This window comes from Mercurialis annua, linkage group LG4 (assembly GCF_937616625.2).
Source record: "Mercurialis annua linkage group LG4, ddMerAnnu1.2, whole genome shotgun sequence".
Lineage (NCBI taxonomy): Eukaryota > Viridiplantae > Streptophyta > Magnoliopsida > Malpighiales > Euphorbiaceae > Mercurialis > Mercurialis annua.
Window position 1 is genome coordinate 28816333 of NC_065573.1, and position 26784 is coordinate 28843116.

General features: G+C 33.5%; 5 protein-coding genes across 5 annotated transcripts; 2 read left to right on the forward strand and 3 right to left on the reverse strand.

Moving 5' to 3' along the window:
* The first annotated feature begins 2388 nt into the window (after window positions 1–2388).
* Window positions 2389–4467, forward strand: LOC126676696 (endochitinase-like). Its single transcript, XM_050370959.1, has 3 exons — window positions 2389–2865; window positions 2960–3107; window positions 3931–4467. The coding sequence occupies exons 1-3, from the start codon at window positions 2418–2420 to the stop codon at window positions 4298–4300; spliced, it is 966 nt and encodes a 321-aa protein (XP_050226916.1). The 5' UTR covers window positions 2389–2417; the 3' UTR covers window positions 4301–4467.
* Window positions 4468–6091: 1624 nt separating this feature from the next.
* LOC126676694 (protein FAR-RED IMPAIRED RESPONSE 1-like) lies at window positions 6092–8560 on the reverse strand. The gene is made up of 4 exons (XM_056105599.1): window positions 7369–8560; window positions 7065–7229; window positions 6797–6876; window positions 6092–6503 (listed from the first exon to the last, which is right to left on the reverse strand). Exons 1-2 carry the CDS (start codon window positions 8558–8560, stop codon window positions 7174–7176), a joined length of 1248 nt encoding a protein of 415 aa, XP_055961574.1. The 3' UTR covers window positions 6092–6503; window positions 6797–6876; window positions 7065–7173.
* On the reverse strand, window positions 6215–7130 carry LOC126678536 (probable calcium-binding protein CML36). Its single transcript, XM_050373431.1, has 3 exons — window positions 7065–7130; window positions 6797–6876; window positions 6215–6503 (listed from the first exon to the last, which is right to left on the reverse strand). The coding sequence occupies exons 1-3, from the start codon at window positions 7128–7130 to the stop codon at window positions 6215–6217; spliced, it is 435 nt and encodes a 144-aa protein (XP_050229388.1).
* Window positions 8561–12833: 4273 nt separating the features above from the next.
* Window positions 12834–14498, reverse strand: LOC130015446 (protein FAR1-RELATED SEQUENCE 8-like). The gene is made up of 2 exons (XM_056105600.1): window positions 13968–14498; window positions 12834–13388 (listed from the first exon to the last, which is right to left on the reverse strand). Exons 1-2 carry the CDS (start codon window positions 14319–14321, stop codon window positions 12846–12848), a joined length of 897 nt encoding a protein of 298 aa, XP_055961575.1. The 5' UTR covers window positions 14322–14498; the 3' UTR covers window positions 12834–12845.
* Window positions 14499–19370: 4872 nt separating this feature from the next.
* Window positions 19371–26050, forward strand: LOC126677310 (T-complex protein 1 subunit alpha). The gene is made up of 17 exons (XM_050371866.2): window positions 19371–19577; window positions 19706–19770; window positions 19899–19988; window positions 20095–20181; window positions 20319–20378; window positions 20523–20573; window positions 20944–21039; window positions 21235–21300; window positions 21480–21697; window positions 21962–22058; window positions 22704–22790; window positions 23243–23377; window positions 24380–24484; window positions 25020–25148; window positions 25241–25344; window positions 25576–25666; window positions 25757–26050. Exons 1-17 carry the CDS (start codon window positions 19520–19522, stop codon window positions 25841–25843), a joined length of 1626 nt encoding a protein of 541 aa, XP_050227823.1. The 5' UTR covers window positions 19371–19519; the 3' UTR covers window positions 25844–26050.
* The last annotated feature ends 734 nt before the right edge of the window (window positions 26051–26784 follow it).

Sequence of the window (26784 nt, forward strand, 5' to 3'; positions counted from 1 at the left end):
TTGAGGGAATTTTATTTTTTTAATAAAATATCTACCTAATTGATTTACGTATTCAGACAAATAATTTAAGTGCTAATTTCCCTAAATACATGTTTCGCCAAAATAATTACAACTTTACATTGCAAGTTTGAGTTTTATTTTTTGACTTTTTGCCCTAACTTTATTTACCTGTTTTGGTTTTTTATTTACCAAAATACCTTTTTCGGTTTTTCAATTTCGGTTTTCGGTTTTTTCGGTTCGGTCAACCAAACCGACCGAACCGACCGAACCGACCGGCAGTTTTTTTATATAGTGTAAGATTAGTGTATATATAGTGTTAATTTTTATTTCTTATAGATTTTTTCCTGAAATTTTTTATTTTATTTTTTATAGTGTAACAGTAGTTTATATATAGTGTTTTTATGGTGTTTATATAGTGTAAAATTAGTGTATATATAGTGTATAAGTAGTGTATAACTGGTGTATAAGTAGTGTATAAATAGTGTATTTATAGCATTTTTGTAGTGTTTTTTGTGGTTTAAACATGAAACACTGCAAATACACTATAAACACTGCAAATACACCATAAACACTGCAAATACACCATAAACACTGTAAATGCAACATAAATATACTAAAAAACGGCAGAAATACACCATTAATACACCAAAAATACACTAAAACTTAAAGGTATTATAAAATTATTACAAATGCACCATAAATCAATATTTTCTTTACAAAATCAGTAGCAATAAACAAATCTATGAATAAGAGAAGACAAAATAAATAATTATATGAACAATAGAACAATTTTATAAACAAAAAATTATAAATCTATAATAATTTATTTACAAAATATTTAAATCATTAAAAAAAACCTTAAAAATTACACAAATCTAAAAACGAGTCGAGAAATCCATAGCGCGAACGGAAAAGACGAACGGACTAGCGCGAACGGAAAAGACGAACGGAAAAACGACCGGAAACGACGAGAAATCCATCGGAAGTAGACGAACGGAAGCGCGACCGGAAAACGAACGGAAAAGACAAACAGAAAAGTAATCGGAAGAGATAAACTGAAAATCAAATGAAAAAGAAGAAGAAAAGAAGAGAGAAGAAGAAATAAGAGAGAAAGAAAAAAGTGGCTATGTAAAAGTTTAATTTAAAATGAGATAAGACTTCTTTATATAGTGGGTATTTTTGGTAAATAAGTTACCTTATTAGGTAATGTAGGATAAGAGGAAAGAATGGGCAAAAATGGTGTAAATACTTTACCCAAAACAGGTATTTGACAAATAATCTCATAATTTAAATTTGTATATTTTTTCTTTATATATTGTTTGAATTTCTATAACTCTTCTTTGTTTGTTAAATAATTAAATAGAATAGAAATTAGAGTTTTTTTTATTAGACTATACAAAAAATTATAAACTTTATCTTTTTTGTACTAATTTTTGTAATGGTTATACAGTTACTAATCGTTTTAAACGGTTAACCGATTTAATGGTTAGCCTTTTAAAATTTTAGGTCTAGATTTTTAATTTTAAAAACTATACTATTATGTCATGGACCGGTTAACCGGTCTATGCCAACCCTAATAAATACTACAAATATGTATTTTTGTCGACAGCTATTTTAGTTTTGTAGACTTACGCACAAAATTTGAATCAAATACAATAATAAATTGATAAATTCGGTTTGACCATTTGATTTAAAATTATAAAAAAAGTTTAAATTTTTCAGTTAAGTTTGTTTTTAAAAAATAAAAATAAAAAACAATTTATTTATAATAGAAAAATCAAACTGAAAAAAACTTATTAAACAAACTAGTTCGGTTTGGTTTGAATTATATAAAACTTCTATAAAATCAATTCGTTCAATTTTAAATAATTTTAGCTTGTGAGAGGACTTGTAGTAGTGGAGGTAGATCGAACAAGGAATGCAATTTTCCACAAGAATTAACAGGAACTCTCTTTATACTTAGTCAATAGTCAAGCACTAATGAATTCATTGGCGTTGACAGAAAAATTCTCAGGAGTAGCGAACTGTAATGGAATTTTTTTTCTTTGCATAATTGAAAACGAGGAATGTTTGTGTAAAGGATTGAATCCATGGCCTAAACAGTTTGCTATCTAGTTTTTATATATTATTTGAGCTATAGTTTTATGGTTGGAAAAAAATTTAATCAATAATTTTTTTATGCTAATCAGAGCGAAATTTAAAATAGTAATTTTGTGTCCAAAAAATTAATATTTCAGATTAATTCCGACCAGGACGGACGCACAGTCCCTCCAGTAAGTGGCTCAGCCACTATGAACCCATAATGTACGATACAGCCTGCTTTTTTAAATTGAACTATTCAAAAAATACCACTCATTTACAGCTATTTATACGTGCATTTGTTTTCAATTATTCTCACAAAACACAAAAAAATAATCATGAATCTTAACACTCCTTTCATCCTCTTGGCTTTACTAGCTTTATTCTTGCTAGACACATCATCAGCAGAACAGTGTGGAAGACAAGCTGGGAATGCAGCATGTCCAAATGGACTATGTTGTAGCCAGTATGGGTGGTGTGGCTCAACATCTGACTACTGCGGTTCTGGCAAATGCCAGAGCCAGTGCCCCGGTAGCGCGGCACCGTTTAACCCTAATCCTGGCAGTGGTGGTGGCAGTGGAGTTGGTAGCATCATTACTGCACCTATTTTCGATCAACTGTTGAAGTATCGCAACGATGGGAGGTGCCATGCTATTGGGTTCTATAGTTACAATGCTTTTATTTCTGCTGCCAATTCATTTGGTGGATTCGGTACTTCGGGTGATCTGAATACCCGTAAGAGGGAACTTGCTGCTTTCTTGGCTCAAACTTCACATGAGACCTCAGGTTTGTTGTTTTGTGTCTGTTTGGAAAAGTAATTTATAATTTAAACAAAATAACTTATGATACTTAACTTAATTTATGTTGAGAAATTGAATAGGAGGGTGGGCAGAAGCACCAGATGGAGCATATGCATGGGGATATTGCTTCGTTAGGGAAAATAATCGGCAAACTTATTGTTCGTCAAATCAATGGCCATGTCCTGCTGGTAGGCAATACTATGGCCGAGGACCAATTCAGCTCACTCAGTAAATTCCTTCTAACATTATGCATTCACCCTAACATTATGTATTCATTACATTTTTCTTAAGTTATAACGAATCAATCCTTATTGAATTTTTCGTAGCAAGATGAACCCGAACGTTTGAAAATGCTTCAAAAATGACACTTGATCAGCTATTATGTCAGATAAAATTAGGAAAAGTTATTTGCTTTCTAAAAATATAATAAAGGACCAAATTGATTAAAAATGAAATATTTAACAGCTTAATTCATAATTTTAATTTTAATAAAATTTAAAAATCAATTATTTTCAAAATTTTATCATCTAAAAAGAAAAAATATTTTTTTTAATTCTAATTATATTTTTATTTTTATTAATTAACAAGTATAATAATTTAACATATTCAAATAACTTTATGATTAATTTTATTTTATTTTACTAAACATATTAATAAATAATGTAATTTAATTAGACTGCCTTTTTTCTCTTTAGAATATAAAATTTTGATAATAATTTAAATTTTATTAATTTTATTAAATTATGGACTAAACTGTTAAAGTTATTAAATGAGCAAATATAACTTTTTCTGATTTTATTTGGCATAAGGGCTGTCTGGGTGTTATTTTTAAAACGTTATTTGTTACGAAAAAATCAATAGAGTTTGATTCGTTATTACCCCTAGGTTGGGATTATCTTTGCAATTTTGCAATTTCACTACAATAGAGTTATTTCAAAATATCTATAAATTCTTAAAAAAATGAGAATATCAATCGTAAAACTCTTTATTAAAATAGAAACAGGAATAAATAACATACTGAATTTGACTATTGGCTTGTTGACTTTGCCAGCAACTACAACTACGGTCAAGCAGGCAAGGCAATTAGAGCAGATTTGATAAACAATCCAGATCTAGTGGCAACTAATGCAGTAATATCATTCAAGACAGCAATGTGGTTTTGGATGACCCCACAGGCAAACAAGCCATCAAGCCACAACGTTATCATCGGCCAATGGACTCCGTCTGGTGCCGATAGAGCAGCTAATAGGGTGCCAGGCTATGGAGTGATCACCAACATAATCAACGGCGGGCTCGAGTGTGGACGGGGTTCTAATAACTATGTTGCTAGCAGAATTGGGTTTTACAGGAGATATTGTGACATTTTGGGAGTCAGCTATGGCAACAACTTAGATTGCTATAATCAAAGGCCTTTTGCTTAGAAGCAATTTTACTATATAAAGACTATGTAATAAAAATATGTCAATAACCCATTAGAAATGGGGTGAGCGCTATAGCGTTCGCAGTAGATTTTGAGGTCGAGTCTCAATATCCTTACTACTTTAATAAATAATAATAATGTTGTTAATACATTGATTAACTAAAGCTAGCTGCTGCGTCTACATTTCTAATGAATGCACTTGAGTGAGTATTAAGCAAGCAATACAGGTACTGAAAGAAGTATGAATGATGCTTTTTGATATAAAATGAAAAGAAAACTAACCAGTATAACTTCGTTTTAGCTTTTTCAGCTCTCACTTACAGGGTTGAAATTGAGTGAATTGTGTTCTCTGAAGATCCCTTGAAGAACTTTGTTCTCTGAAGATCCTTTTATCATCATTTGCTCTTCAACTTCCTTTCCTACTGTCAGTATCAGCTCCTGAGAACCTGATTCAATCAACTATAACTTATATTCATGATTACATCCATCAATCAAGTTGCAAACAAATATGATCATGGAATAAAATTAACTCTTTCTGGACATGGTCCGAATATATATATTGGCTGCTAATTCCCAGCCAAACAATTAATTATTCAAAATCTTTTCAGGCACTTTTCCCGTGCAACAAAAATCTTCATACGACTCCTTTGTATATTGGTGATTCGCTGCTCTTACATACTGTTGAACAAACATCAACATACTGATAAGTGATAACTTCACTAATCCAATTCTGAAAAATTAGCACCGTCTAGAATGCCAGCATAAAAGATTTTCTTGCAAAAAACAGAAACATGAGCCATTTCCAGTAGTGAAACCGTCCATCATGCAAATTTTCTTCTGTTTGACAATCAAGGGCCCATTTCCTGAACTTGGCTGGCAAAACAAGGTTGTCTATTATACGTCGTTAAGTGCCTTTCTACATTTCTGCTAATATACCACAGACCAAACTGATCGTGAAACCAATTTGATTGCATTAAGCATTGCGACTCTCACAAGTGAAATTTGTTGTCGGTTGACGTTGAGCCATTGCTTCAACAGAAGCCCTGAAAACCCAAATATATGATTCAGTGCTTTCATCAAGAAAAAAATGCACAATCAAATTAAATAAGCCATACTTTATGCTTCTTACTTATGCTACTCATACCAGGAGACTTATCATAAGCAAAGCCCCATTCATAATCAAGCTTTGAAGAAGGCTGCAATTGCTGATGATCATCTTGATAAGTAACATTACAACATGAAGATCGTCGAATGTTTCTAAACAAATAAAATGTGAGTGCCATTTTGGTTTTACCAATGCAAATTAAGGATATATAAACACAAACTGTTGTCACCATTCTCAAAGCAAATACTGGATCTTAATCAAAAGGGTTACACATCTATCTCATCTGGTTACATAATATATGAAGAAAGAGGGTATACATGCTTAACTATAAATAAAGTTGAATTGGATAGGATTATTTATATATTTTTACAGCCTTGTAATGAATGTATATAAATATAAAATAAAAATGAGTTCAAATACAATAAATTGACATAAAAATAATTATATTTTTTAACTTTATAAGAAGTTAAAGGTGATAAGAGGAAGTACATAAAAGACACAAGACGGAAAACAAAATTAATAATGGAAATTTCATCAAAATGGGAGTGAATTTCGTACTACTGATGCTATTGTACATTGGTAATCAGATTTCAATAACTCCTCCATTGAAATAAACGGCCTGCAAAAGTGTGCAAAGCGACGAAGAATAGTTTACATCTCTAACAGCACAAAAAAACTCATATGATATGACAAAAAAAACTCCAGCTTTCTTTCTTGTTTTAAAAAATAAAAGATTCTTTGATGCTCTAATGACATAAATATGCCCTGGCAATTCTATTTGTTTACAAGTCTTTTTCAATAAATTTAGTATCAATTATCTTCCATTAACAACATATGGGAAAAATCTTCAAAACTCATGAAGCCATTCCCATTCTTGTCAAGTGCTGCTATCATGCTTTGGCATTCTTCCAGTGTGCGATTCTCCTCCCCTAAAGTTTTAAAAGATTCCAAAAGGTTTTGTCCTGTTATCTTCCCATCACCATTTCTATCAAAATATTTAAAAGCCTCTATCATGTCAGCTTCATCAATTGGTGCATCAACATCAATGCAAATATCATCTCTGCAATCCATCCTTTTTTGAATTTCCTTCTCTAGACTCCTAAAAGTAATAGTGTAGTTTTCACATCAAATACTTGCTTAACAAAGGATTATAGTGCAATGCTATGACTTTAAAACTGAATATTTTTAAGTACTGATTTTTTTATAAAACATACTTAAGTTTCCTTCAAATATATATATAAATTAAATATTGGCTAATTATAATGTTAAATTCCTTTAATTATTGAATTAAAAAAAATTACAGACTTCTAATTATATTATAATTATGAAAGTATAGGAATATAAAAAAAAAGTACAAATGTAATAAGTTGACATAAAATTAATCATACTTACCCTGATTTCTTGATTTGAAACCAAACATCAACCTGGCTAGGATGAAGGTCTAATTGCCTTGCTAATGCTAGCTGTTGCCCCTGACAGATATACCTCACATTATGGCATATAGAGAGTAATTGGAGACACAAAAAATTATGAAGGGTATAAAATAAAAAAATCATTGTTTTTCCATTCCTATTTTTAAGTTTACTAAGTTTAATGTTACTACTTCTTTAGCTTGTACTCACTGGATTTAAGTTGACACAGCTGTGTTGTTTAAAGATACCTTCAAGAATAGTACATTTCTCCTTGGAGATATTGAGCTTCTTCCAAATGGGTTGGCTCTCTTCATCTTTATTTTCTCTTGAACATGCAGTTCCAGTACATACTTCGACTTATGCATTGTTGAAAATGCTAATTTCTACCCCCTTGCTCATTCCAGTTGCTAAACCTGGTACATACATCAATATAGGATTATCTCCATCAGGTTCAACTCCTAATAGCCCATTTCCAATGAAAAATATCTGAAACAGTTGACAAAAACAAATTTCTGATAAGGAATTTAAATTTGTAGAATAAATCTAACTTACCACAGTCGTTGCTTTTTGTTACTTCACTTGGAGGTTGATTGCCATTAATATCTTGTCTGTGTTCATGACCTGTTGGCGCATAATCTTTGGCAGACTTTGTCCACCTTTTTAGTCTGTACTGAACTGGTATATGAAAGATATTTTTTGCATCCAGGACCTTCAATGCATGCATGCATAAAACGCCATCTGATTCATATTTCCTACAACTACACGTAACATTAGAATCCACACGATCGAATTCCACAATACTCCCTTTTTGCCCTTCCACTGCCACCTTGAATGTAGCAGTCCACCCATCACAACTGATTTCTTCTACTGTCAGTAGAAAACACTTTAGTAGCTCTCTTTGGAAAAGTTTAAAAACTGCAGAAGTATATATTCTGGCTGCTTGTTTCTCGACCAAACTATCATTCAAGAATATCTTCGGAGCTTTTTCCTTACAGTAAAAATCTTCATAAGATTCTTTCCTGCGTTGTCGATCCGCTGCATTTAGATACTGTTGCACATACGTTAGTAGATTGCTATTCTCACTAATCTTTTGAAAAATACCATTGATGTTGACACTGTCTGGGATGCCAGCACGGAAAGTATTCTTACTGAATAATGGAGCCCATTTTTCCCGGGATTTGTATAGAGTATTGAGCCAAGAGTTGTTGTGAAGGTTGAATTTTTGCAACAGCGAAATCCACCTTAAGTTAAATTCTTCCTCTGTTTGACAGCCAGAGATCCATTCATTGAAGAGGCTCTCAAAACCATTTTGTGCATAGGATTTGGATAAGTACTTTGTTGAATTTCGGAGGATATGCCACAAACCAAATTGATGCTTTGCCTCTGGAAAAACCTTTTCTACTGCAACAGCCGTTGCTTGATTCAAATCGGTGAAAATTGTTTTCGGTTGACGTCCACCCATTGCATCCTTAAATGTTTCATCCAACCATATGAGTGAATCAATGCTTTCGTCGAGCAAGAAAGCACAACCAAATAAGACATACTGCCGGTGATGATTTAGCCCCATAAAAGGTGCACAAATCATTCCATGGTTGTCCATCTTAAATGTTGTGTCGAAAATGAGAACATCACCAAAGTGGTCGTAATCTATCTTGGACTTGCCATCCCTCCAGAAACAATTTTTGATGCGATCATTAGCATCAAGTTGAACTGCATAGAAAAATGATGGATCCATCTTCTGCATGTATCTTAGATAATTAACCAAGGTTTGAGCATCCACATACTCATCAATCAAATGTCAATAGAATATCTATTGTTGATTCCTTAATTAGTGCTATATGTATATTCTCATAAATAGATAGGAGATTTAGCTTACCATATGCTGCTCCCTTAAATTACTCCATGTATATTAGATAACCATATTTAGCTTCCTAGAATCACTCTATGTAATTATCATTTATAGCTCATGTTTCCTTGTATATTTGACATTGACTTTAGTGTCTATATAATGAAAAGACTTCTCACTTGAGAAGACAAGTTGAATCATTCTGTTATGGTATCAAAGCCATAGTCACTAAAAAAAAAAAAAAAAAAATCTCAGCCATAGTCTTTTCAATCATAGCCGTAGTAATCATGGAGAAAATAGATAATTTTTGTGTCAAATTCACTGGAAAAAATTACGCTGCTTGGGAGTTTCAATTGGAGACGTTTATCAAAGGCAAGGAGCTGTGGGAGCATATAGATGGCAGCAGCAAAGAGGGTTCTTCTTGGGCTGCCAAAGATAATCAAATAATGTCTTGGATTATTGGTTCTATGGAACCACATCTGATTCTTTCTTTGCGTCCTCATAGGACTGCAAAGGCTATGTGGGACTTTCTCAAGCAAGTCTATAACCAGGACAACAATGCTAGGCGATTTCAGCTCGAGTTAACCATCGCTAACTACACTCAAGGAGATCTATCGGTTCAAGACTATTATTCTGGTTTTCTGACTTTGTGGAATGATTATTCAGACCTTGTTACAGCCAAGGTCTCCGGAGAAGGATTGATGGCTGTGCAAGACGTACACAAAACCAGCCAAAGAGATCAATTTTTAATGAAGTTGAGGCCTGAATTTGAATCTGCTCGTGCCTCTCTAATAAACAGAAATCCTGTTCCAACTTTGGAAATCTGTTTTGGAGAACTCTTGCGTGAGGAACAGCGTATCAATACTCAAAATTGTATGGAGCAGGCTCGTCTTGCTTCTAATAGTGTCTCAGTTGCCTATGCTGCCCATATTAAGGGGAGGGGTCGTGACATGAGTACTACACAATGCTATAGCTTTAAGAAATATGGTCATATTGCCCCTCACTGCCAACAAAAATTTTGTAACTATTGCAAGCAGTCTGGGCACATTATTAAGGAATGTCCTACACGTCCTTCACGCTCCAACAAGGCCTATCATGTTGATGTTCTTTCTGGTGCTTCTCAGCCTATTATTTCTGCTTCTACTGCTGCAACTCCTGCCCTAGTACCTACTCTAACTCGAGAGTCGGTGCAAGAAATGATTGTGAGTGCATTTTCTGCACTTGGTCTTCAAGGTACTCGTTCTTTATCTACTCCTTGGCTTTTAGACTCGGGTGCATCCAATCATATGACTAATTCTCTTGATGGGTTAAGTAATATCAGAGATTATTGTGGCTCCTCGCATATTCAAACAGCCAATGGTAGTGATCTACCAATTGTGGCAGTTGGTGATGTATCTTCTTCCTTTAGTGATGTTTTTGTATCACCTAATCTTGCTGTAAATTTAGTATCAGTTGGACAACTTGTGGAACAAAATTGTGATGTCCACTTTACTCGTACTGGTTGTGTTGTGCAGGATCAGATGTCGGGGCAGGTGATAGCGAAGGGGCCTAAGCATGGACGTCTGTTTTCTTTGAAACTACCTATTCCAGGAAGCTTATCTTCTACCTCTATCCTATCTTTGTTTTGTAATGAGTCTAAAGTGTCCAATGAAGTCTGGCATAAACGTTTGGGTCATCCTAATTCTAGGATTCTATCTTATTTGTTAAAATCTGGTCTATTGAATAATAAAAAGTATTCTTCAACTGTGTTTTCTGATTGTGCAACTTGTAAACTTGGCAAAAGTAAAACTTTACCCTTTCCTTCTGAAGGACGTAGAGCAACACACAGCTTTGAAATTATTCATAGTGATGTATGGGGCATTAGTCCTACCATTTCTCATGCCCAATACAAATATTTTGTGACCTTTATTGACGATTATAGCAGATTTACATGGGTGTATTTCTTGCGACAAAAATCAGAAGTTTTTTCAATGTTCAAACTGTTTTTAGCTCTTGTGAACACTCAATTTTCAGCTAATGTGAAAATTCTTCGTTCTGACTCGGGCGGGGAATACATGTCTCATGAATTTCAGTCTTTTCTACAATTTAAAGGGATCATCTCTCAACGGTCTTGTCCATATACTCCGCAACAAAATGGAGTAGCTGAGCGAAAGAATCGCCATCTTTTAGATGTTGTGAGGACCTTACTTATTGAATCATCTGTTCCTCCTAAATTTTGGGTAGAAGCACTCACTACAGCAACCTTTCTGATAAATAGACTTCCATCCCAGGTATTGGATTTTGAATCCCCATATTTCAGGTTATATCATCACAATCCTACGTATACAAATCTTCATACGTTTGGTTGTGTCTGTTTTATGCATCTTCCACCTCCAGATAAAAATAAACTTTCTGCCCAATCCATCCGTTGTGCCTTCTTAGGGTATAGTGCAACACAGAAAGGTTATTTATGCTATGATATAAACTCAAATCGGGTTCGTGTTTCACGGAATGTGATTTTTTTTGAAAATCAATGGTTCTTCCCTTTGTCTTCTTCTCCTAAGTCTGCCATTACTTTTCTACCTTCTTTTGATGAAACTTCTAGGGCTTCTAGCATCCAGGTTGCACGATTTAAGCCAGGCATAGTGTATCAGCGGAGAACTTTGGTGTTGCCCTCTTCCGCTTCTGCCCCGCCATCTGCTCCCTTACGTCGGTCCTCGAGAGTTACTATTCCTCCTGAACGTTATGGGTTTTCGACAGGTAACTCTACTTCTGCCCTCTCTGCCACTATATCTGCTATTTCTATTCCTGCTGGATACTCACAGGCAGTAAAAGAGCAATGCTGGCAGCATGCTATGCAAGAGGAATTACGGGCTCTTGAAACTAATAAGACTTGGGAAGTGGTGGATTGTCCTATCGGAGTGACTCCACTTGGATGTAAATGGGTCTACTCTATCAAGGTCAAGTCTGATGGTAGTTTGGACAGATATAAGGCTCGATTAGTAGCACTTGGCAATAATCAAGAATATGGAGTTAATTATGAAGAGACTTTTGCTCCGGTGGCCAAAATGACTACTATACGCACAATTTTGGCAATCGCTGCTTCTCAATGTTGGAGTTTACACCAAATGGATGTGAAGAATGCTTTTCTTCACGGTGATCTCAAGGAAGATGTCTATATGCGCCCTCCTGCAGGTTTATTCTCTACTCCTACTTCTGCAGTTTGCAAATTGCGTCGTTCCTTGTATGGTCTTAAGCAAGCCCCTCGTGCCTGGTATGAGAAATTTACGTCTACTCTACTCAAGTTTGCTTTTGTCAAAAGCAAGTATGATGCATCTTTATTTCTTCGCAAAACTGAGCTGGGTATTGTTATTCTCTTAGTATATGTTGATGATATAGTTATCACAGGTACTGATTCAGTTTTGATCTCTCAAGTAAAACATCATTTACAAGATTCTTTTCACATGAAAGATTTAGGCGCTCTCACATATTTTCTGGGCCTTGAAATTACTACTGATTCACATGGTATTTTTTTGTCACAAAAGAAGTATGCTCAGGACTTGGTAGCTACTGCTGGTCTCCAAGACTCTACTCCTCTTGATACTCCCATGGAACTTAATCTTAAGTTGCGCAAGGAAGAGGGTGACCTCTTACCAGACCCTACTGTTTATCGTACTCTTGTTGGTAGCTTGGTTTATCTTACAATCACTAGACCTGATATATCTTATGCAGTTCAGCAGGTAAGTCAGTTCATGGCTTCTCCTAGACACCTACATATGGCTGCAGTTCGACGAATTATACGCTACATTAAGGGTACCTCTTTGCGTGGACTCTTCTATGGTTCTAGTAATTCACTTAATCTAGTAGCATATAGTGATGCCGATTATGCCGGATGTAGTGACACTAGACGTTCCACTACGGGTTGGTGTATGTTTCTTGGACATGCTCTTGTATCCTGGAAAAGTAAGAAACAAGACCGTGTTTCTAAGTCATCTACTGAATCTGAATATAGGGCTATGTCTCAAGCTTGTGCTGAGATACATTGGCTTCGTGGGCTATTGAGTGAGCTGGGTTTTCCTCCATATGGTCCTACATCTCTTCATGGGGATAATACAAGTGCTATTCACATTTCTGCAAACCCTATCTTCCATGAACGCACTAAACATATCGAGGTTGATTGCCACTTCATCCGTGAGGCGTTTGCTCATTCTGTTATCAAAGACATTCCAGACTTCTCATATTCTACTAATTTGGACACTGCATTCTCTTTTCCTAGAAGCCTGGTGTCCAGAATTGTTCGAGTTGAGATAAGTGAAGAATCTTGATTTGGAGTTCTTGATTTTTGTGTGCACTGTCTGTGCACAGCTTCTTTTCCACTAAGGGGATGGTTATGATCTTGAAAGAATTGTGAGATCACCCATTTTCCATCTTTTATTGTACACTGAATCCTGGCATGGCAACCTGTTCTTGTTTCTCTTCTCTTGTACTTGGCTTTCTTGTTTGATTGTTTAATCCCTTCTTTTGAACAAAAGTAGTACTTTTTTCTTAAGTTTCCGTTAGACAGCCGTTGGACTTTTCCTTTTCTCACACTAAACCCTGTTTCTTTAGCATAAATTTGATAGAACTCAAGAACTTCCTGCTCAGAAGAGAATTCCATCCCAATTGCTGGTGGGGCCATAAAATTATCTTCTCTAGTTGGTTCTCTTGCATCAAAAGAAGATTCATTTTGTTTCTCATTCCAAGCAGTCTGTAATGACAGTAAATGACAAAAGTTCAAGAACCCATATTCTGGGCTAGCAAAAAAACATAAAAGTAAATATTGATCCTAGTTGATAAATTGGTAGAAAAGATGTTTATTTTTTACTATCAAGCTAATTAGGAGTTGAGTTTCAGCCCAGCTCAAGTTCATCAGACATGAATATGGCATAAGGACACTTACTAGTCAAGCTCGAGCCATTTTTGAGCTCATGCCAAGTTTGTTTATATTCGAGCTAAGCTTGAACTTTTTGAGTTTGAACTAGCTCACAAAAATCAAACTAGAAGTGTTCAAATATGGTTTTATAAATTTGTAAGAATTCATATTTAAGGAGGCCAATATGTAAAAAAAATTCAGATTGTCAATATTACACTAAAAATATTATCTCATCCAAAGTTCATAACCCCACATAACCCATAGACCATAGTTTGAAAACCCCTAAATCAGACCAACAAAGCCTGAATATCTAAATATTCAGCTCGGGCAGATCAGTTACAGTCCTAAGAACGATGCTATTATAAGCAAAATTGATTTAATAAATATTAGAGAATGGGGATAATGTTATATTACCTCAATCTGCAAATCTTCAACAACTTTCCATATCAGCTCCTCATCCTCATTCTCCGTCCCGTCTTTTCGTGTTCCAGAAGAAGAAGATGATAAACTTAGATGTGCAGAGATAGCGGAGAGAGCTTCTGAAAGTTCACTCGAAGTACTGTTGACTCCAGAACTACCACCTGTACTACTCACATCTATTTTCAGCCTCTTATTCTTCTTGCTCTTCTTCCTCAACAAAACATGTCCCCAATCACTCTCTCTTCTCGAAGTGGACATTAAGTTCCAGAAATCCCTATCGGAATCTGGGGTTCCTTCCGTAGAGAAATCGCAAGCGTTCTGCTCAAATAAATCGGATGATGATGCCATTTCTCTGCCAAATCAAAATTGAACGGGAAATAGGAAATACAAGTACAATTTTCTTCCATGGTACTCTTCCTTGGTATTATATTTATATCTTCCATTGCTGACTTTTCCCCTCAGGAGCACGCAGCTCGGGAGATACATGGTCCTCTCCTCTACTACTGTACACTTTGCAAAACAAAACGACATTCTTTCTTTGTTTTTATAACTCATCCAATAGGAAAAATGGGATAAAATCATAAAATAAAGGCGTAATGCTTAAAAAAAAGCTTAATTACTTAAAAACTTCCCCTTATAATATTTTGAGCAAATTATGCTAAGGTCTCTAAAGTATACTATAATTGACAGATTGATACCCCTTATTTTAAAAGTCTACTTAATGATCTCTTAAGTTTAATTCTGTTAACTATTAGATCCCTCCGTTAATTTCGACACTTATTTTCAAACAATTTAGTACTTCACCTTTAGTTTTGTGAACGATTAGATCCCTCACTTTTAATTTTATTAAACGATTTGATCCCTCACTTTTAAACGATTTATTTTCCGAGTTTCAATCCGTTAAACGATTTAGTCCCGCAAATTAACAGAAGGATCTCTCAGTTAACGGGATTAAAACTGAGAGACCATTAAGTAGACTTTTGAAACAAGGGGTACCAAACTGTTAATTATGGTATACCTCAGGGGCCTATAAGTAATTTGCTCTAATATTTTTTGGTTTATATCCTGACCTAGGAAAAAATATATTTGTACCATATTTTGGATTTTTTCGTTTTCGTGTCTAACTCGAAAAAGGTACAATTGACAATTTAAATAATTTAAAAATAAAAATATTAATAACAACTAAATAGAATGGTTACATCATATTTTTTTCTTATTTAAAAAAATACAAATAAATCCTCCAACTTTAAAAATATCCAAATAAATCATATAATTTATTGTTCTTAGATATTTTATATAAATTATTTAAAAAAATATTTCTGACCTACTACCGTATCCTCTGATTTTCAAAATCCTCTATTTTTAAAAAAAAACTAACTTTTTTAGGAGAAGCATGGGAATCGGAGGAGCAACTTCTTCTTCCATAGGAAGGAATAACTTGCTCCTCCCTTGCTTCTTCATCCTATGGGGGAAGGAGCTGAGCATGGAAGGAGGAGCAGCTCGTGCTCCTCTTTTAAAGAGGAGTCCGAATTTTTTCTTAAAAAAATATAAATTAATTTTATTTATGTAAGTATCAATTTTTTTACGGTTTTTGATTTAAAACAATCATATATTAATTATATAAATTAAATATTTATTATCAATTGAAATTTTTTTAGAGAAGAATGTACTTTTGTACAATTAATAATGTTAATGTCTAATTAGAATAGTAGCTAAATATGAAGAATTATTTTAGTCTTTTTTGCACATGAAAAGAGATCAATTTAATACTTCGGGATAGATATGAAAATGAAAAATCAAAAATAAGGTACAAATAAATTTTTTCTAGGATAGGGTATAAACGACAAAATGTTACAAGGTGGTTTTTTTTTAAGTAATTAGGCTTAAAAAAAACCTGACATTTTGGTCTCTTTTCAATCCTATCCTAACATTGAAAACGGGTCAACGTTATCCTATTTTGTATTTTTGTGTTTTAATTGTATTCTGAAATATTTAATTGACATCTTTTTCATTTAAAAAAATTCAAAAACATTCTTCATGTCTAGCATATATTAATTATAAGTGTTTAAAATTTATTTAGATTTAGTTAAATTAATTAAGAATTTAGATTAATTTTAATTAGTTTTTAAAAATAAAGTATTTATTTATAAATTGTTGAATGGAAATTAATTTTATTTTAATTTCAAACTTAGTTAATTGAATGATTTTATCACTTAAATAAAAAAATTGATGAAAATTAAAAAAATTGGAATTGAAACGATAAAATGCGAAATAGGGTAATTGAACAGTATACAATATAAGGGTAGGATTGAAAATAGGCTAAAAGGTCGGGTTTTTTTATTTAGACATAAAATAAATATACTCCCTTAGATTTTCACAAAACAATAATTTGACTACCGAACATAGTTAAAAATGGATTTATCTATATACATCTAATTGATTTTGATTTAAGAAGTATTATAAAACTAGACATAAGTTCCACGTATTAACGCGGGATCAAATTAATAATTTTTTTAAATAATAATTTTTTTAATATATATAAATAAATGTGATAAAGATTTATTATATGAAGACTAATAAAATAAAAATCTATTTTAATGTTAATAATAGATAATTTGAAAATACCGTTTATCTCTAATATTAATACTCTTTTAATAATAATTTTCATATCAGGTAAAAATAAAATAAAGTGTAATATTAAAATAATAAAAATTAAATAAATATTTTTATAACATGTAAATTTGTCAAAATTCTAAAGTAATTTTATTTTTTAAAAATTAATATTTAGTATAACTAATTTGTAGAGATTATAAGTTAATATGCATTGAACACTCTAAAGTGTAGAGATTGAAGTTAATAGATTATAACATTATAATGTGTAGAGATTAGAAGTTAATATAGACTATAACACTTATTAAAATAAATAGAATTTAAATAGGTGATTTAAAAAACACCGATGATACTGCTATATTTGGTGAGAAATAATAAGAAAAATCTTTTTGTTGAGAATTAATAAAAAAACTTCCATTAATCCTCTCCATTATACAAGCTATAAATAAATTTGATTCATAATTTTATAAATAACTAATTTAATTTTACATGATAAGCATTTTAAATTTTATTAATGAAAGAATTGGGTGACAATAGCTGTGGTAAATGCTGTTGGCGACTAGGAGTGGGAGACAGTCGCCCATGAGTTCATTAATTTTGAGTTTTTCTTTTAGAATTTTAGAAATATTTTGAATATTTTATATTTTTAAAAGTGTTTTTTGTGCCTTGTCAGTCTATCAAAAGTTAGACGATAGCAATTTTGCTAATCGTCAAACTAAAACTCAAAAAATTTCCAAGTTAAAAATAAAATTTAGAGACATTAATTATAAAAGCGCAAATGTCATTGATAATAGGTAAATCAAGCTTACATGTTCTTATAAAATACTCATTTTTTATTTGAAATCATACTTGACTTGAATTCTTAAGTTAAACAACATGGGAGTAATAAATATGGAATAAAAGATTATTTTATCCTCTTAATTTGAAACAAAGTATAAAAAACGTTCAAATTAGCAAAATAATATCGCTTTTATTCTGGACTTGTCAAAATTGGTAACCCCTCCCCCCCCCCCCCCCCCCGCCCCCTCTCACCTAGCGAGTGAGATACACTATGATTTTGATGGTGATTTATTTTTTCCAATGTGGTTTTTCATGGAGAAAAATTTAAAATGGTCATAATTTTTTTAAACGTTATAAATTAATATATAATAATAATAAAAAAATTATTTCTTTTAATTGTTGTAATGGATAAGCACGCTCCTCACATAGCGCAGAGTATCAGATTTATTTTGATAAGCAGCAACTCCTGGATATAAATGATTTATACGTCTATAAACTCTGCAGAGAACGCTGTGTCTGCCTCTGGGAATACTATCCCACCAAGATTCGGTCAATAAACTGCTAGTCAAACAATCTTTAATGACTGTGTTCCAAATGCGGGTTGGCCGTCAATTGGAACAACTTTTCAATAACAATAGATTTTTCTGTTTTCGACCAGCCAAGATGAAAACAATCAAGAAGAAAAATTCTCGCTAACGCGTGTGCAATCATAATAAAATTAAACATTAGTAGTTTTTTTTTATTATATAAATATTAGCCCATTTCAGGATATTCAAAATCTTTCTAAGTAAGACTTAGCATATTGCAAATTACAATTAATGATGTGGCAAAAGATCATTTTACCCTCTTAATTTAACACAAAGTATAAAAAACGTTCAAAGTAGTAAAATAAGATTATTTTATTCTGAACTTGTCAAAATTGGTACACCCCGCCCCCTCCCGCCCCCTCTCACCCAGAGAGTGAGATGCACTCCAAGGTGGTTTTTGATGGAGAAAGATTTAAATTGGTCCTAATTTTTTTAAACGTTATAAATTAATAACTAATAATAAAAAAAAATTATTCCCTTTGATTTTAAACTTTATTAACAAATTAACCCTTAAAATTTATATATACAATAAATTTACCCTCAATTTTCATATATACAACAAATTAAACCCAATTTTTTTATATTTTTAATAAACAATGTTAATTTTTTTTTAAAATATTGAACAGACCCACATATATGTTCTTCTTCCTCAAAAAACAGACTCCATTAATTTGTTGTCGAGTAAGAACGGATCGGCAAGTCTGTTATCCGAAGAACAGACATCCGGAGAGGAGGAGCTCTTCCTCGCCGAAAATTGAAAAAAAAAACAATTATTTTTTTTAAAAAAGTTTAAAAAGGTCCTTAGGTTAATTAGGATTAAACTATAATTAATTAGTATTTAAATATGATTTATTATAGTAAATTATGATTAATTAGAAACTCACTCTGCAATTAAGATGCCACGTCAGCATAGGGGTGTTTTTATACTGATTTTGACAAGTTTAGGTAAAAGTGATACAACTTTTTTATTTTGAATGTTTTTGATATTTTGTGTCAAGTTTTTTTTTTTGGGGGGGGGGGGGGTTAAAGTGACCCTAAATATGATTTGTTTTAAGGGAAAAGGGTCACTTATGCCCCTAAAATTTGGCTTTAAAATCAAATAAGTCCCCAACGTCCGAAAAGATTCAAATATGCCCCTAACTTTTTAAAATATTGACAAATAGGCCCTTAATTTTGACGTATAAATGATATGTTATGGGCCGAGTTGTCCAAACAGGGGGGCCTGATTGTCAACATTTTAAGACGTTGGGGGCATATTTGCACCTTTTCGGACGTTGAGGGCTTACTTGATCCTAAAGCTAAACTTTAGGGGCTTACATGACCCTTTTCCCTTTTTTTTAAAACTACTAAAATGGAAACGACGACGTCTCGCCGTAGTTAAACAATTGAGAGACCCCCCTTTACTAGTGTAGTATCTCGTTACACTTTCACTCGCTGTGTTCTTTTCCAAATTACAGAAATCAAAAACCCTAACACCACTGCTCATTAAAAACAAAAAAAAAAACCCCTCACACTGTAAGATCTGAAAATTCTAGGGTTTTCCATTTCCAGTTCACCATCTGAACAAAAATGTCTCCTGATATTCTAGGCGAACGCCAATCCGGCCAGGACGTTCGCACTCAAAACGGTTCTTCTCTACTCACTCTTTCATAATCTCCTTTAACTATTTCAATTTAACTGAGATTTTTATTTTCGTGTTCTGAGCTACTTAATTGAAGTATTTTCTTTTCTTTGTGCTGTTTTGATGTGCGTTAGTGATGGCGTGTCAAGCTGTGGCCAACATTGTTAAATCTTCACTTGGTCCTGTTGGCCTCGACAAGGTATTTATTTTCCCTTTTAATTGATTAATTTGGAATTTCATTTGTCGAACCTATGTAAGCAGGGATTAGTATTAACTGTTCGTTTTAGGGTTTTAACTGTCTGTTTTTATGTTATTTTTGTGTTACAGATGTTGGTAGATGATATCGGTGATGTAACGATTACAAATGATGGTGCTACGATTCTTAAAATGCTGGAAGTAGAACACCCAGCTGCCAAGGTGGATTCTTTTTTCTGTTATTGATTTTATGTCGTAGCAGTATACTGATACTTACCTCGTCTTTTTTACTAATGAGTTTGTCCTTTTTCGTGTTATGAGTTGTTAGGTGCTTGTTGAGTTGGCTGAGCTTCAAGACCGAGAAGTTGGAGATGGAACAACTTCAGTTGTTATATTTGCTGCAGAGTTGCTTAAGGTAATTGCATCGTGTTCTTTCCTGTCTGTTGAGTTAAACTTTTTTTCTCCCCCCCCCCTTTTCTCTTGAAATTGGATGTTGAAAATTTCTGTTTTTCTAAAGATTTGAGATCCTTGATTGGATCATATATTTGTCAGAGAGCAAATGATTTGGTCAGGAATAAGATTCACCCGACATCAATAATCAGTGGATACAGAGTGAGTTTCTATTTTCAGTTTTTTTCACGCATGCTATACACTCAATATCAAGTGCATTTAAATGTTCCCACCAACTACCTCGTGTGGTTTACCATTGGATTTTTTCCCTAATTATTTTACTTCTACTGTTTTTGCTGTGGACAGCTTGCAATGAGGGAAGCATGTAAATATGTTGATGAAAAATTAGCAGTGAAGGTAAGGCTCCATTTGATTTATTATTAAATAGTAATTTATATAATTAAAGACGAGGATTGACTCTATATTAGTATTATTAAAATCTTCCACTGCTTATGGCATGTGACCTGTTGTAGCAAAGTTACATATTCAAATGTAATGTTATGCGAAAGATGAGGGCTGGGGTAAATTTAAATGAGTAAACCTGATAAATAACAGAAGTCATCCTACTGCTTTTAACTCTTCTAGTTTATGATTATTTTGAATGTACTTGAATCTGCTAAATACTTGTTTTTTGGATGCCATGCCTCCTACTTTTATATACTACATTACTGCATTCCCTAATCTGTTCAGTATATTTGTTAGCAACTAATCTTACTGAATGCCATAGGTTGAAAAGCTTGGAAAAGACTCTCTAGTAAACTGTGCCAAGACAAGCATGTCCTCGAAGCTGATAGCTGGAGACAGTGATTTTTTTGCAAATATGGTATGCTATTCTTTCTCGAAGAAATGTGAATTTGTTGTCTAGATAGGATTAGTACTATGCTGGTTATGATTGAGTTCAAAAAATATAAAATAGCGTCTTGGTTTCTTGGTGAAATTGTAACAAAACAATTTCAGTTGGGGGAACATGTGTAATCATGTTTGGCAATTCGTTTATGTAATGAATATATTTCTATAGGTTGTAGCTGCTGTACAATCAGTCAAGATGACCAATGCTCGGGGAGAAATTAAATACCCAATAAAGGTTAGTCATTGTTTTGCTCCAATATAGTGCAATGAGAGTTTATTGTGCATGCTTATGTACAATGACATCAGTGGAAATTTTGAATACTTGTCTGTTTCTTGAGTTTGTTTTTCTATGAAATTTTACATATGCTGTGGATTGATGGTTCTAATGTTCTGGCTGCTTGCCTAATTTTCCAGAGTATCAATATATTGAAAGCACATGGAAAAAGCGCAAAAGATAGCTACCTGCTGAATGGCTATGCTCTGAATACCGGTCGTGCTGCTCAAGGAATGCCTACAAGAGTTGCATCTGCTAAAATTGCGTGTCTTGACTTCAATCTTCAGAAGACAAAGATGCAATTGGGTGTACAGGTTTTAGTCACTGATCCCAGGGAACTTGAGAAAATTCGGCAAAGGTAAGTAGACTACTACAGTCCCAGATTCCTTTGAAAAATTTCCTTTGACATTTTGAAAATGTCTTTTAGTCATGAATTTTGTGCAATCACATAGTTGTAAGTTTATAGTAATTAAAAGCTGGCGATGCTGCAGAAGTTCATGCCACATGCCATTCTTCTTGTTTCCTTCTCCACAATCTTATAATTCTATCCCTTCTTTAAATGTTGTTTTGTGGATAGTTTCTTAATGGCACTATGATGATAACAATACCAGTGCCTTTGCAGAGAAATTGATATGACAAAGGAACGTATTGAGAAGCTCTTGAAAGCTGGGGCTAATGTGGTTTTAACAACAAAAGGAATCGATGACATGGCTCTCAAGGTTCAGTTCTTTTTATGTATTTCATTCTAGTTTCACCATGCTCTAGCACTATGAATTTGCTACTTTTCATCTAGGTTTTGTAACTCTATAACTTTGTTTGAATCACCACGAGCAGATCATGGCTTGGCAGCATGTCATAGTGATCAAATTGTACCTTTTTTATGGCTGAAATGCTGGTAGAAATGCTTATGGTTTATCCAGCATATATCTATGAATTTGTTAATCTGTTATCGTTTGATCATAGTATTTGTTATGTGTTAGGTTTCTAGATGTAATATGATTGCAGACAGAAACGTCTATTTGACAGCCTAACAATAAATGTTATTAAGTGCTCATCACTTCTTACATTTGAATTTGACTATTGTGTGGGTATGAGGAGATCGGGAGACTGTCTTTCTAGTCAGGCTTCTTAATAGATCAGGCTTACATGAACTACTTGGATTTTTCTACTTAGGCACTTTGTGTGGGTATGAGGAGATCGGGAGACTGTCTTTCTAGTCGGGCTTCTTAATAGATTAGGCTTACATGAACTACTTGGATTTTTCTACTTAGGCACACTGTAATTAATTTGTTGTACAATATCTGTAAATTTGATGTCGTCTATAAGGCTTTATTTTGTTTTATTTTATATCACTGTCATTTCAGTATTTTGTGGAGGCTGGAGCTATTGCCGTGAGACGTGTTCGGAAAGAAGATATGCGCCATGTAGCCAAGGCAACTGGTGCAACCATGGTAATTCTTATGTTCTTTAAGTGATTATGCTTTGTTAATAACTTTCATGTAAGAAATTTAGGTTTTGTGCTTCAATGGAGGGATTGCTCAATAAATTTATGATTCCGTGGATGAAATTCCAATTCTGTAACTCTGTTATGTTCTGTATTCTTATCTTTCTCCATTTAAGCAATCTAGATAAGTATTCTCATTAATTACTTGACAGATTCTGAAATTTCCATCAAAAAGGTAAGGTACGGGTACCCTGTTAGATATTTTATGGAGCTCTGATTTTAGACATGATGAATACTTGATTATAGAGCAGATGCTTTGTTTTCCCTTCTTTCTGTTTCAGTCTCATTTGATTGGGTCTGTCATTTTTGCTATGCCTGCAGGTCTTAGATGTTACTTCCAGAGTACTTCGGTTACCATGTTATGTTGTCAATTCTTACTCTCTTTTGGTGTACATATAGGTTTCAACTTTTGCTGATATGGAAGGGGAAGAAACTTTTGATCCATCATTTCTTGGATCTGCTGATGAAGTTGTGGAAGAACGCATTGCCGATGATGATGTGATTATGATAAAGGGGACAAAATCAAATAGTGCGGTCTGTGATTTGCTTTCCCCAAAGTTTTTTGCAATAACCAGTTCTGATATTAGATGAGCAGCAAGTATCTTTTTCTAGGTTTTAGGCAACTTCTCCATACTAAAAAAAATTGAAATAGGTCAAAAAGAGTGGTGTTATAACCACTGTTGTTAGACTCGTACGAGTCACGAGTCGACTCGTACGAGTCGAGTCGAGTTGAGGCCAAAACGATGGGACTCTATAGGGTGAATCGGGAATGACCTAGAATCGTTCGAATCGATCGGGAATCGGTCGACTCGTTCGACTCGGTCGATACAGCCGATTCGGTAAATTCCATAAAAATAAAATTGTTCAACGTGAGATATCAAAAAGAGAAGAAGAAGAAGACGTTTAATGATAAACTCGTATAATAAAACTTGATTTAATATTTAGTTGAAGAAAAAAAGAAGAAAATGAATTAGTAGCAGAAGAAAGAAAAAGAAAAGAGAGGATACTAGGAAGAAGAAGACGTAGATGAGAGAACTGAGAGTAGAATAAAAGAGAGAAAATAATAATGACTGAGGGTTAATTGTTTTTTTAATTTGTACTTTACTGAGTTGTCAAATCAAGTTTATTAGTGAAAAAATATGAAAATAATTATACTGTGCAGTGTGCAGGCTACAACTGTAGAGTTTAGAAAATAACAAATACTAATGATTATCTTTATACTACTTAATTGCATGAGTTTATCTCTTTTATAGAGAACTTAATTTTTTTATTATGTTTGTTAGAGTATATAATTTTATTTTAAAGATAAATATGCTATAAAAATATTTTATATCTATGGGTTAACATAATATATATTTTAATATTATTTTATTTTTATTAAACCGAATCTTACGATTCGATTCGATTCTCGATTCTTGATTCACAAAATTAAGATTTCGATTCTCGAGTCGATTCTTGATTTGACAACTATGGTTATAACACACTTTGGCATGTTTGTAAGTCTTAGTTGTCTGATTATTATTATTACATTTGTAGGTTTCCTTGATTCTTAGAGGCGCTAATGACTATATGCTGGATGAGATGGAGAGAGCCCTACATGATGCTTTATCGATTGTTAAAAGGACCCTTGAATCTGATACGGTAAATTCGTCACTTGATAATTACACACTCTGTGTTATGTGTCCAAATCTTGATATACAGCACAGTTTGAAATATTGAATATGAAAATGCTGCTTTAACTGGAACTATATGCTAGCATGAAATGTGTGGATTGTAAGTCGCTGTAATTTTTTCTGTTAGACATGTATTTAGTCTTCTTGGCGGGTCTTATCCACAATTCCACATAGCTCCCTGCCATGATTAAGTCTGCATAAAACAACATGGCTAGCAACACCATAAATTAAAACAGGGAGTAGCACACCTTAATCCAACTCATAGCAATTCTATTCCCTAATGACCCTGAAATGCTTAACAATATAAGACCATTTCAGTTCTTTAATGAAGAATTATCTATTACGTTTTGAAAGAATTATTGGTGCTTAGGTACCCCCATTTCCTATGTGGGTGGGTGGAAATTTCCTGCAACTGTTGTTTTGATGGTAAACGAACAGACAACGTGAGTTTTGAAGTACAAATATGATGATTGAGCTTTTGTTCATTGGTTTGTGTATTACAGGTAGTAGCAGGTGGAGGGGCGGTTGAGTCTGCCTTATCTGTCTATTTGGAGTATCTCGCAACAACTCTAGGATCACGAGAGCAGTTGGCCATTGCAGAGTTTGCTGAAGCTTTACTAATAATACCAAAGGTTTAGTGTAAAATGTCGTGCTTTGTGTTTATCTTTTCTACTTTTCTTCTCTTTGAAGCATCTAATATAGACAGTAATAATATATGTGGCAGGTTCTTGCCGTGAATGCTGCCAAGGATGCCACTGAGTTGGTTGCAAAGCTACGGGCTTACCACCATACAGCCCAAACAAAGGCTGATAAGAAACATTTATCGAGGTATATATAAAGATTCTATTTGTTTTTTGTTAACTATTTTCTTCTATTTGGAAGTATGTCAATTCATTTTTTGATCGTCATAAAAAGAATGAATGATTGTATTCATTGTATATTTTCATTAGAATCACAAATCTGGGGACTATATTTTGAAAAAGAAAACGTCTCTGCATGTTTCTTTTGTCCCCTCTTCAGCGTCTCACATTTTATTTGGCTTCTACCCAACTGTTACAGCATGGGCTTAGATCTTTCAAAGGGGACAATTCGCAACAACTTAGAAGCTGGAGTAATTGAGCCTGCAATGAGCAAAGTAAAGATTATTCAGGTAATGGCTGTAGAACTACAAGTATGGTAATATGTCTAAATTATGCTATTAAACTGTATCTTACTGCCGGTTAATTTTTTCATTTGCCAGTTTGCGACGGAAGCAGCCATTACAATTCTCCGGATTGATGATATGATTAAGCTTGTCAAAGATGAAGGCCAAAATGACCAGGATTAGAGTTAGTATGGTACCTCATTGTTCTATTTTTGTCTGTATCTCTAATTAGAAAGGGGTTAAGGGAATCGGATACGTTGCTGATGGCTTTGAGGCGTCCGGTTTTGGGTTGGTTTGTTTTTTCCTGTGCCCTTAATTTAAAACATTGTAGTTTTGGATTTTTCTTTATAGCAAACATAAGCTCGGTTTTGATGGCTGAGTGGGTTTACAGACTTTGTGAGTTGAAGTGCACTAACCCACTTATTAAGATATTCTCTAGATTTATCAAAAAAAAAAAAAGATATTCTCTAGTTTCAGGGGTTTGGTAGAATCCCATCAGATGATTGTTTATGGTCTAGTGTTAATCAAATACACTTAAAATCCTGATTTTGCATAATATATGAAACACGAGTTCTGTGGTGCAACGTAAAATGGGCTCAGTATGGGGAATCTAGGGAAGTGTCTTGGGGTTTAAGGTATATAAGGATGACCTTAGTTGGCCAGATTGTTGCAAGTGGACTGATGTAGGTATATTGATGGCGCTGTAAATGAACCAGAATCAAGCCGAGTTTTGAGGTGTTCATGTTTGGCTTGTTACTTGAACGGTGTTCATGCTCGGTTTATGTCCATTTGAGTTTTGAATAAGATGTTATGTGTAGTTCATTTCAAATTTATATAGTGTTCATGTTCTGTTCGTCATTTAGTTGCTAAATGAATATGATTGCCAACAAGCCTGTGATTGTTTAGTAGCTAAACAAACATGAATTGAAACTAAATGGTTTTGCTTTTTTTTTTTATTAGAACTACACAATTTTGTTCTAAACAATAATAAATTTGTTAAGCTATTTGTGAATGTAAATGAGCCAAATACAACTAAGTTTATAGACTTAAGTAGCAATTTGCCCCTTCAACTTGTAAGCAATGGGCAATTGACACATAAATTAACTTTGTTGGCAAATCAATAC

Coding starts and splice junctions, on each gene's coding strand:
- LOC126676696 (XM_050370959.1), top strand. CDS start 2,418: ATGAATCTTAACACTCCTTTCATCCTCTTGGCTTTACTAGCTTTATTC. Junction 2,866..2,959: donor AACTTCACATGAGACCTCAG/GTTTGTTGTTTT, acceptor GAAATTGAATAG/GAGGGTGGGCAGAAGCACCA. Junction 3,108..3,930: donor GGACCAATTCAGCTCACTCA/GTAAATTCCTTC, acceptor TGACTTTGCCAG/CAACTACAACTACGGTCAAG.
- LOC126677310 (XM_050371866.2), top strand. CDS start 19,520: ATGTCTCCTGATATTCTAGGCGAACGCCAATCCGGCCAGGACGTTCGC. Junction 21,698..21,961: donor CTTGAGAAAATTCGGCAAAG/GTAAGTAGACTA, acceptor GTGCCTTTGCAG/AGAAATTGATATGACAAAGG. Junction 22,791..23,242: donor AGGCAACTGGTGCAACCATG/GTAATTCTTATG, acceptor GTGTACATATAG/GTTTCAACTTTTGCTGATAT.
- LOC126676694 (XM_056105599.1), bottom strand. CDS start 8,560: ATGCAGAAGATGGATCCATCATTTTTCTATGCAGTTCAACTTGATGCT. Junction 7,230..7,368: donor AACAAAAAGCAACGACTGTG/GTAAGTTAGATT, acceptor TGTATGTACCAG/GTTTAGCAACTGGAATGAGC.
- LOC130015446 (XM_056105600.1), bottom strand. CDS start 14,321: ATGGCATCATCATCCGATTTATTTGAGCAGAACGCTTGCGATTTCTCT. Junction 13,389..13,967: donor TTGAAGATTTGCAGATTGAG/GTAATATAACAT, acceptor CTGTCATTACAG/ACTGCTTGGAATGAGAAACA.
- LOC126678536 (XM_050373431.1), bottom strand. CDS start 7,130: ATGAAGAGAGCCAACCCATTTGGAAGAAGCTCAATATCTCCAAGGAGA. Junction 6,877..7,064: donor GAAATGTACTATTCTTGAAG/GTATCTTTAAAC, acceptor TATATCTGTCAG/GGGCAACAGCTAGCATTAGC. Junction 6,504..6,796: donor TTTCAAATCAAGAAATCAGG/GTAAGTATGATT, acceptor TATTACTTTTAG/GAGTCTAGAGAAGGAAATTC.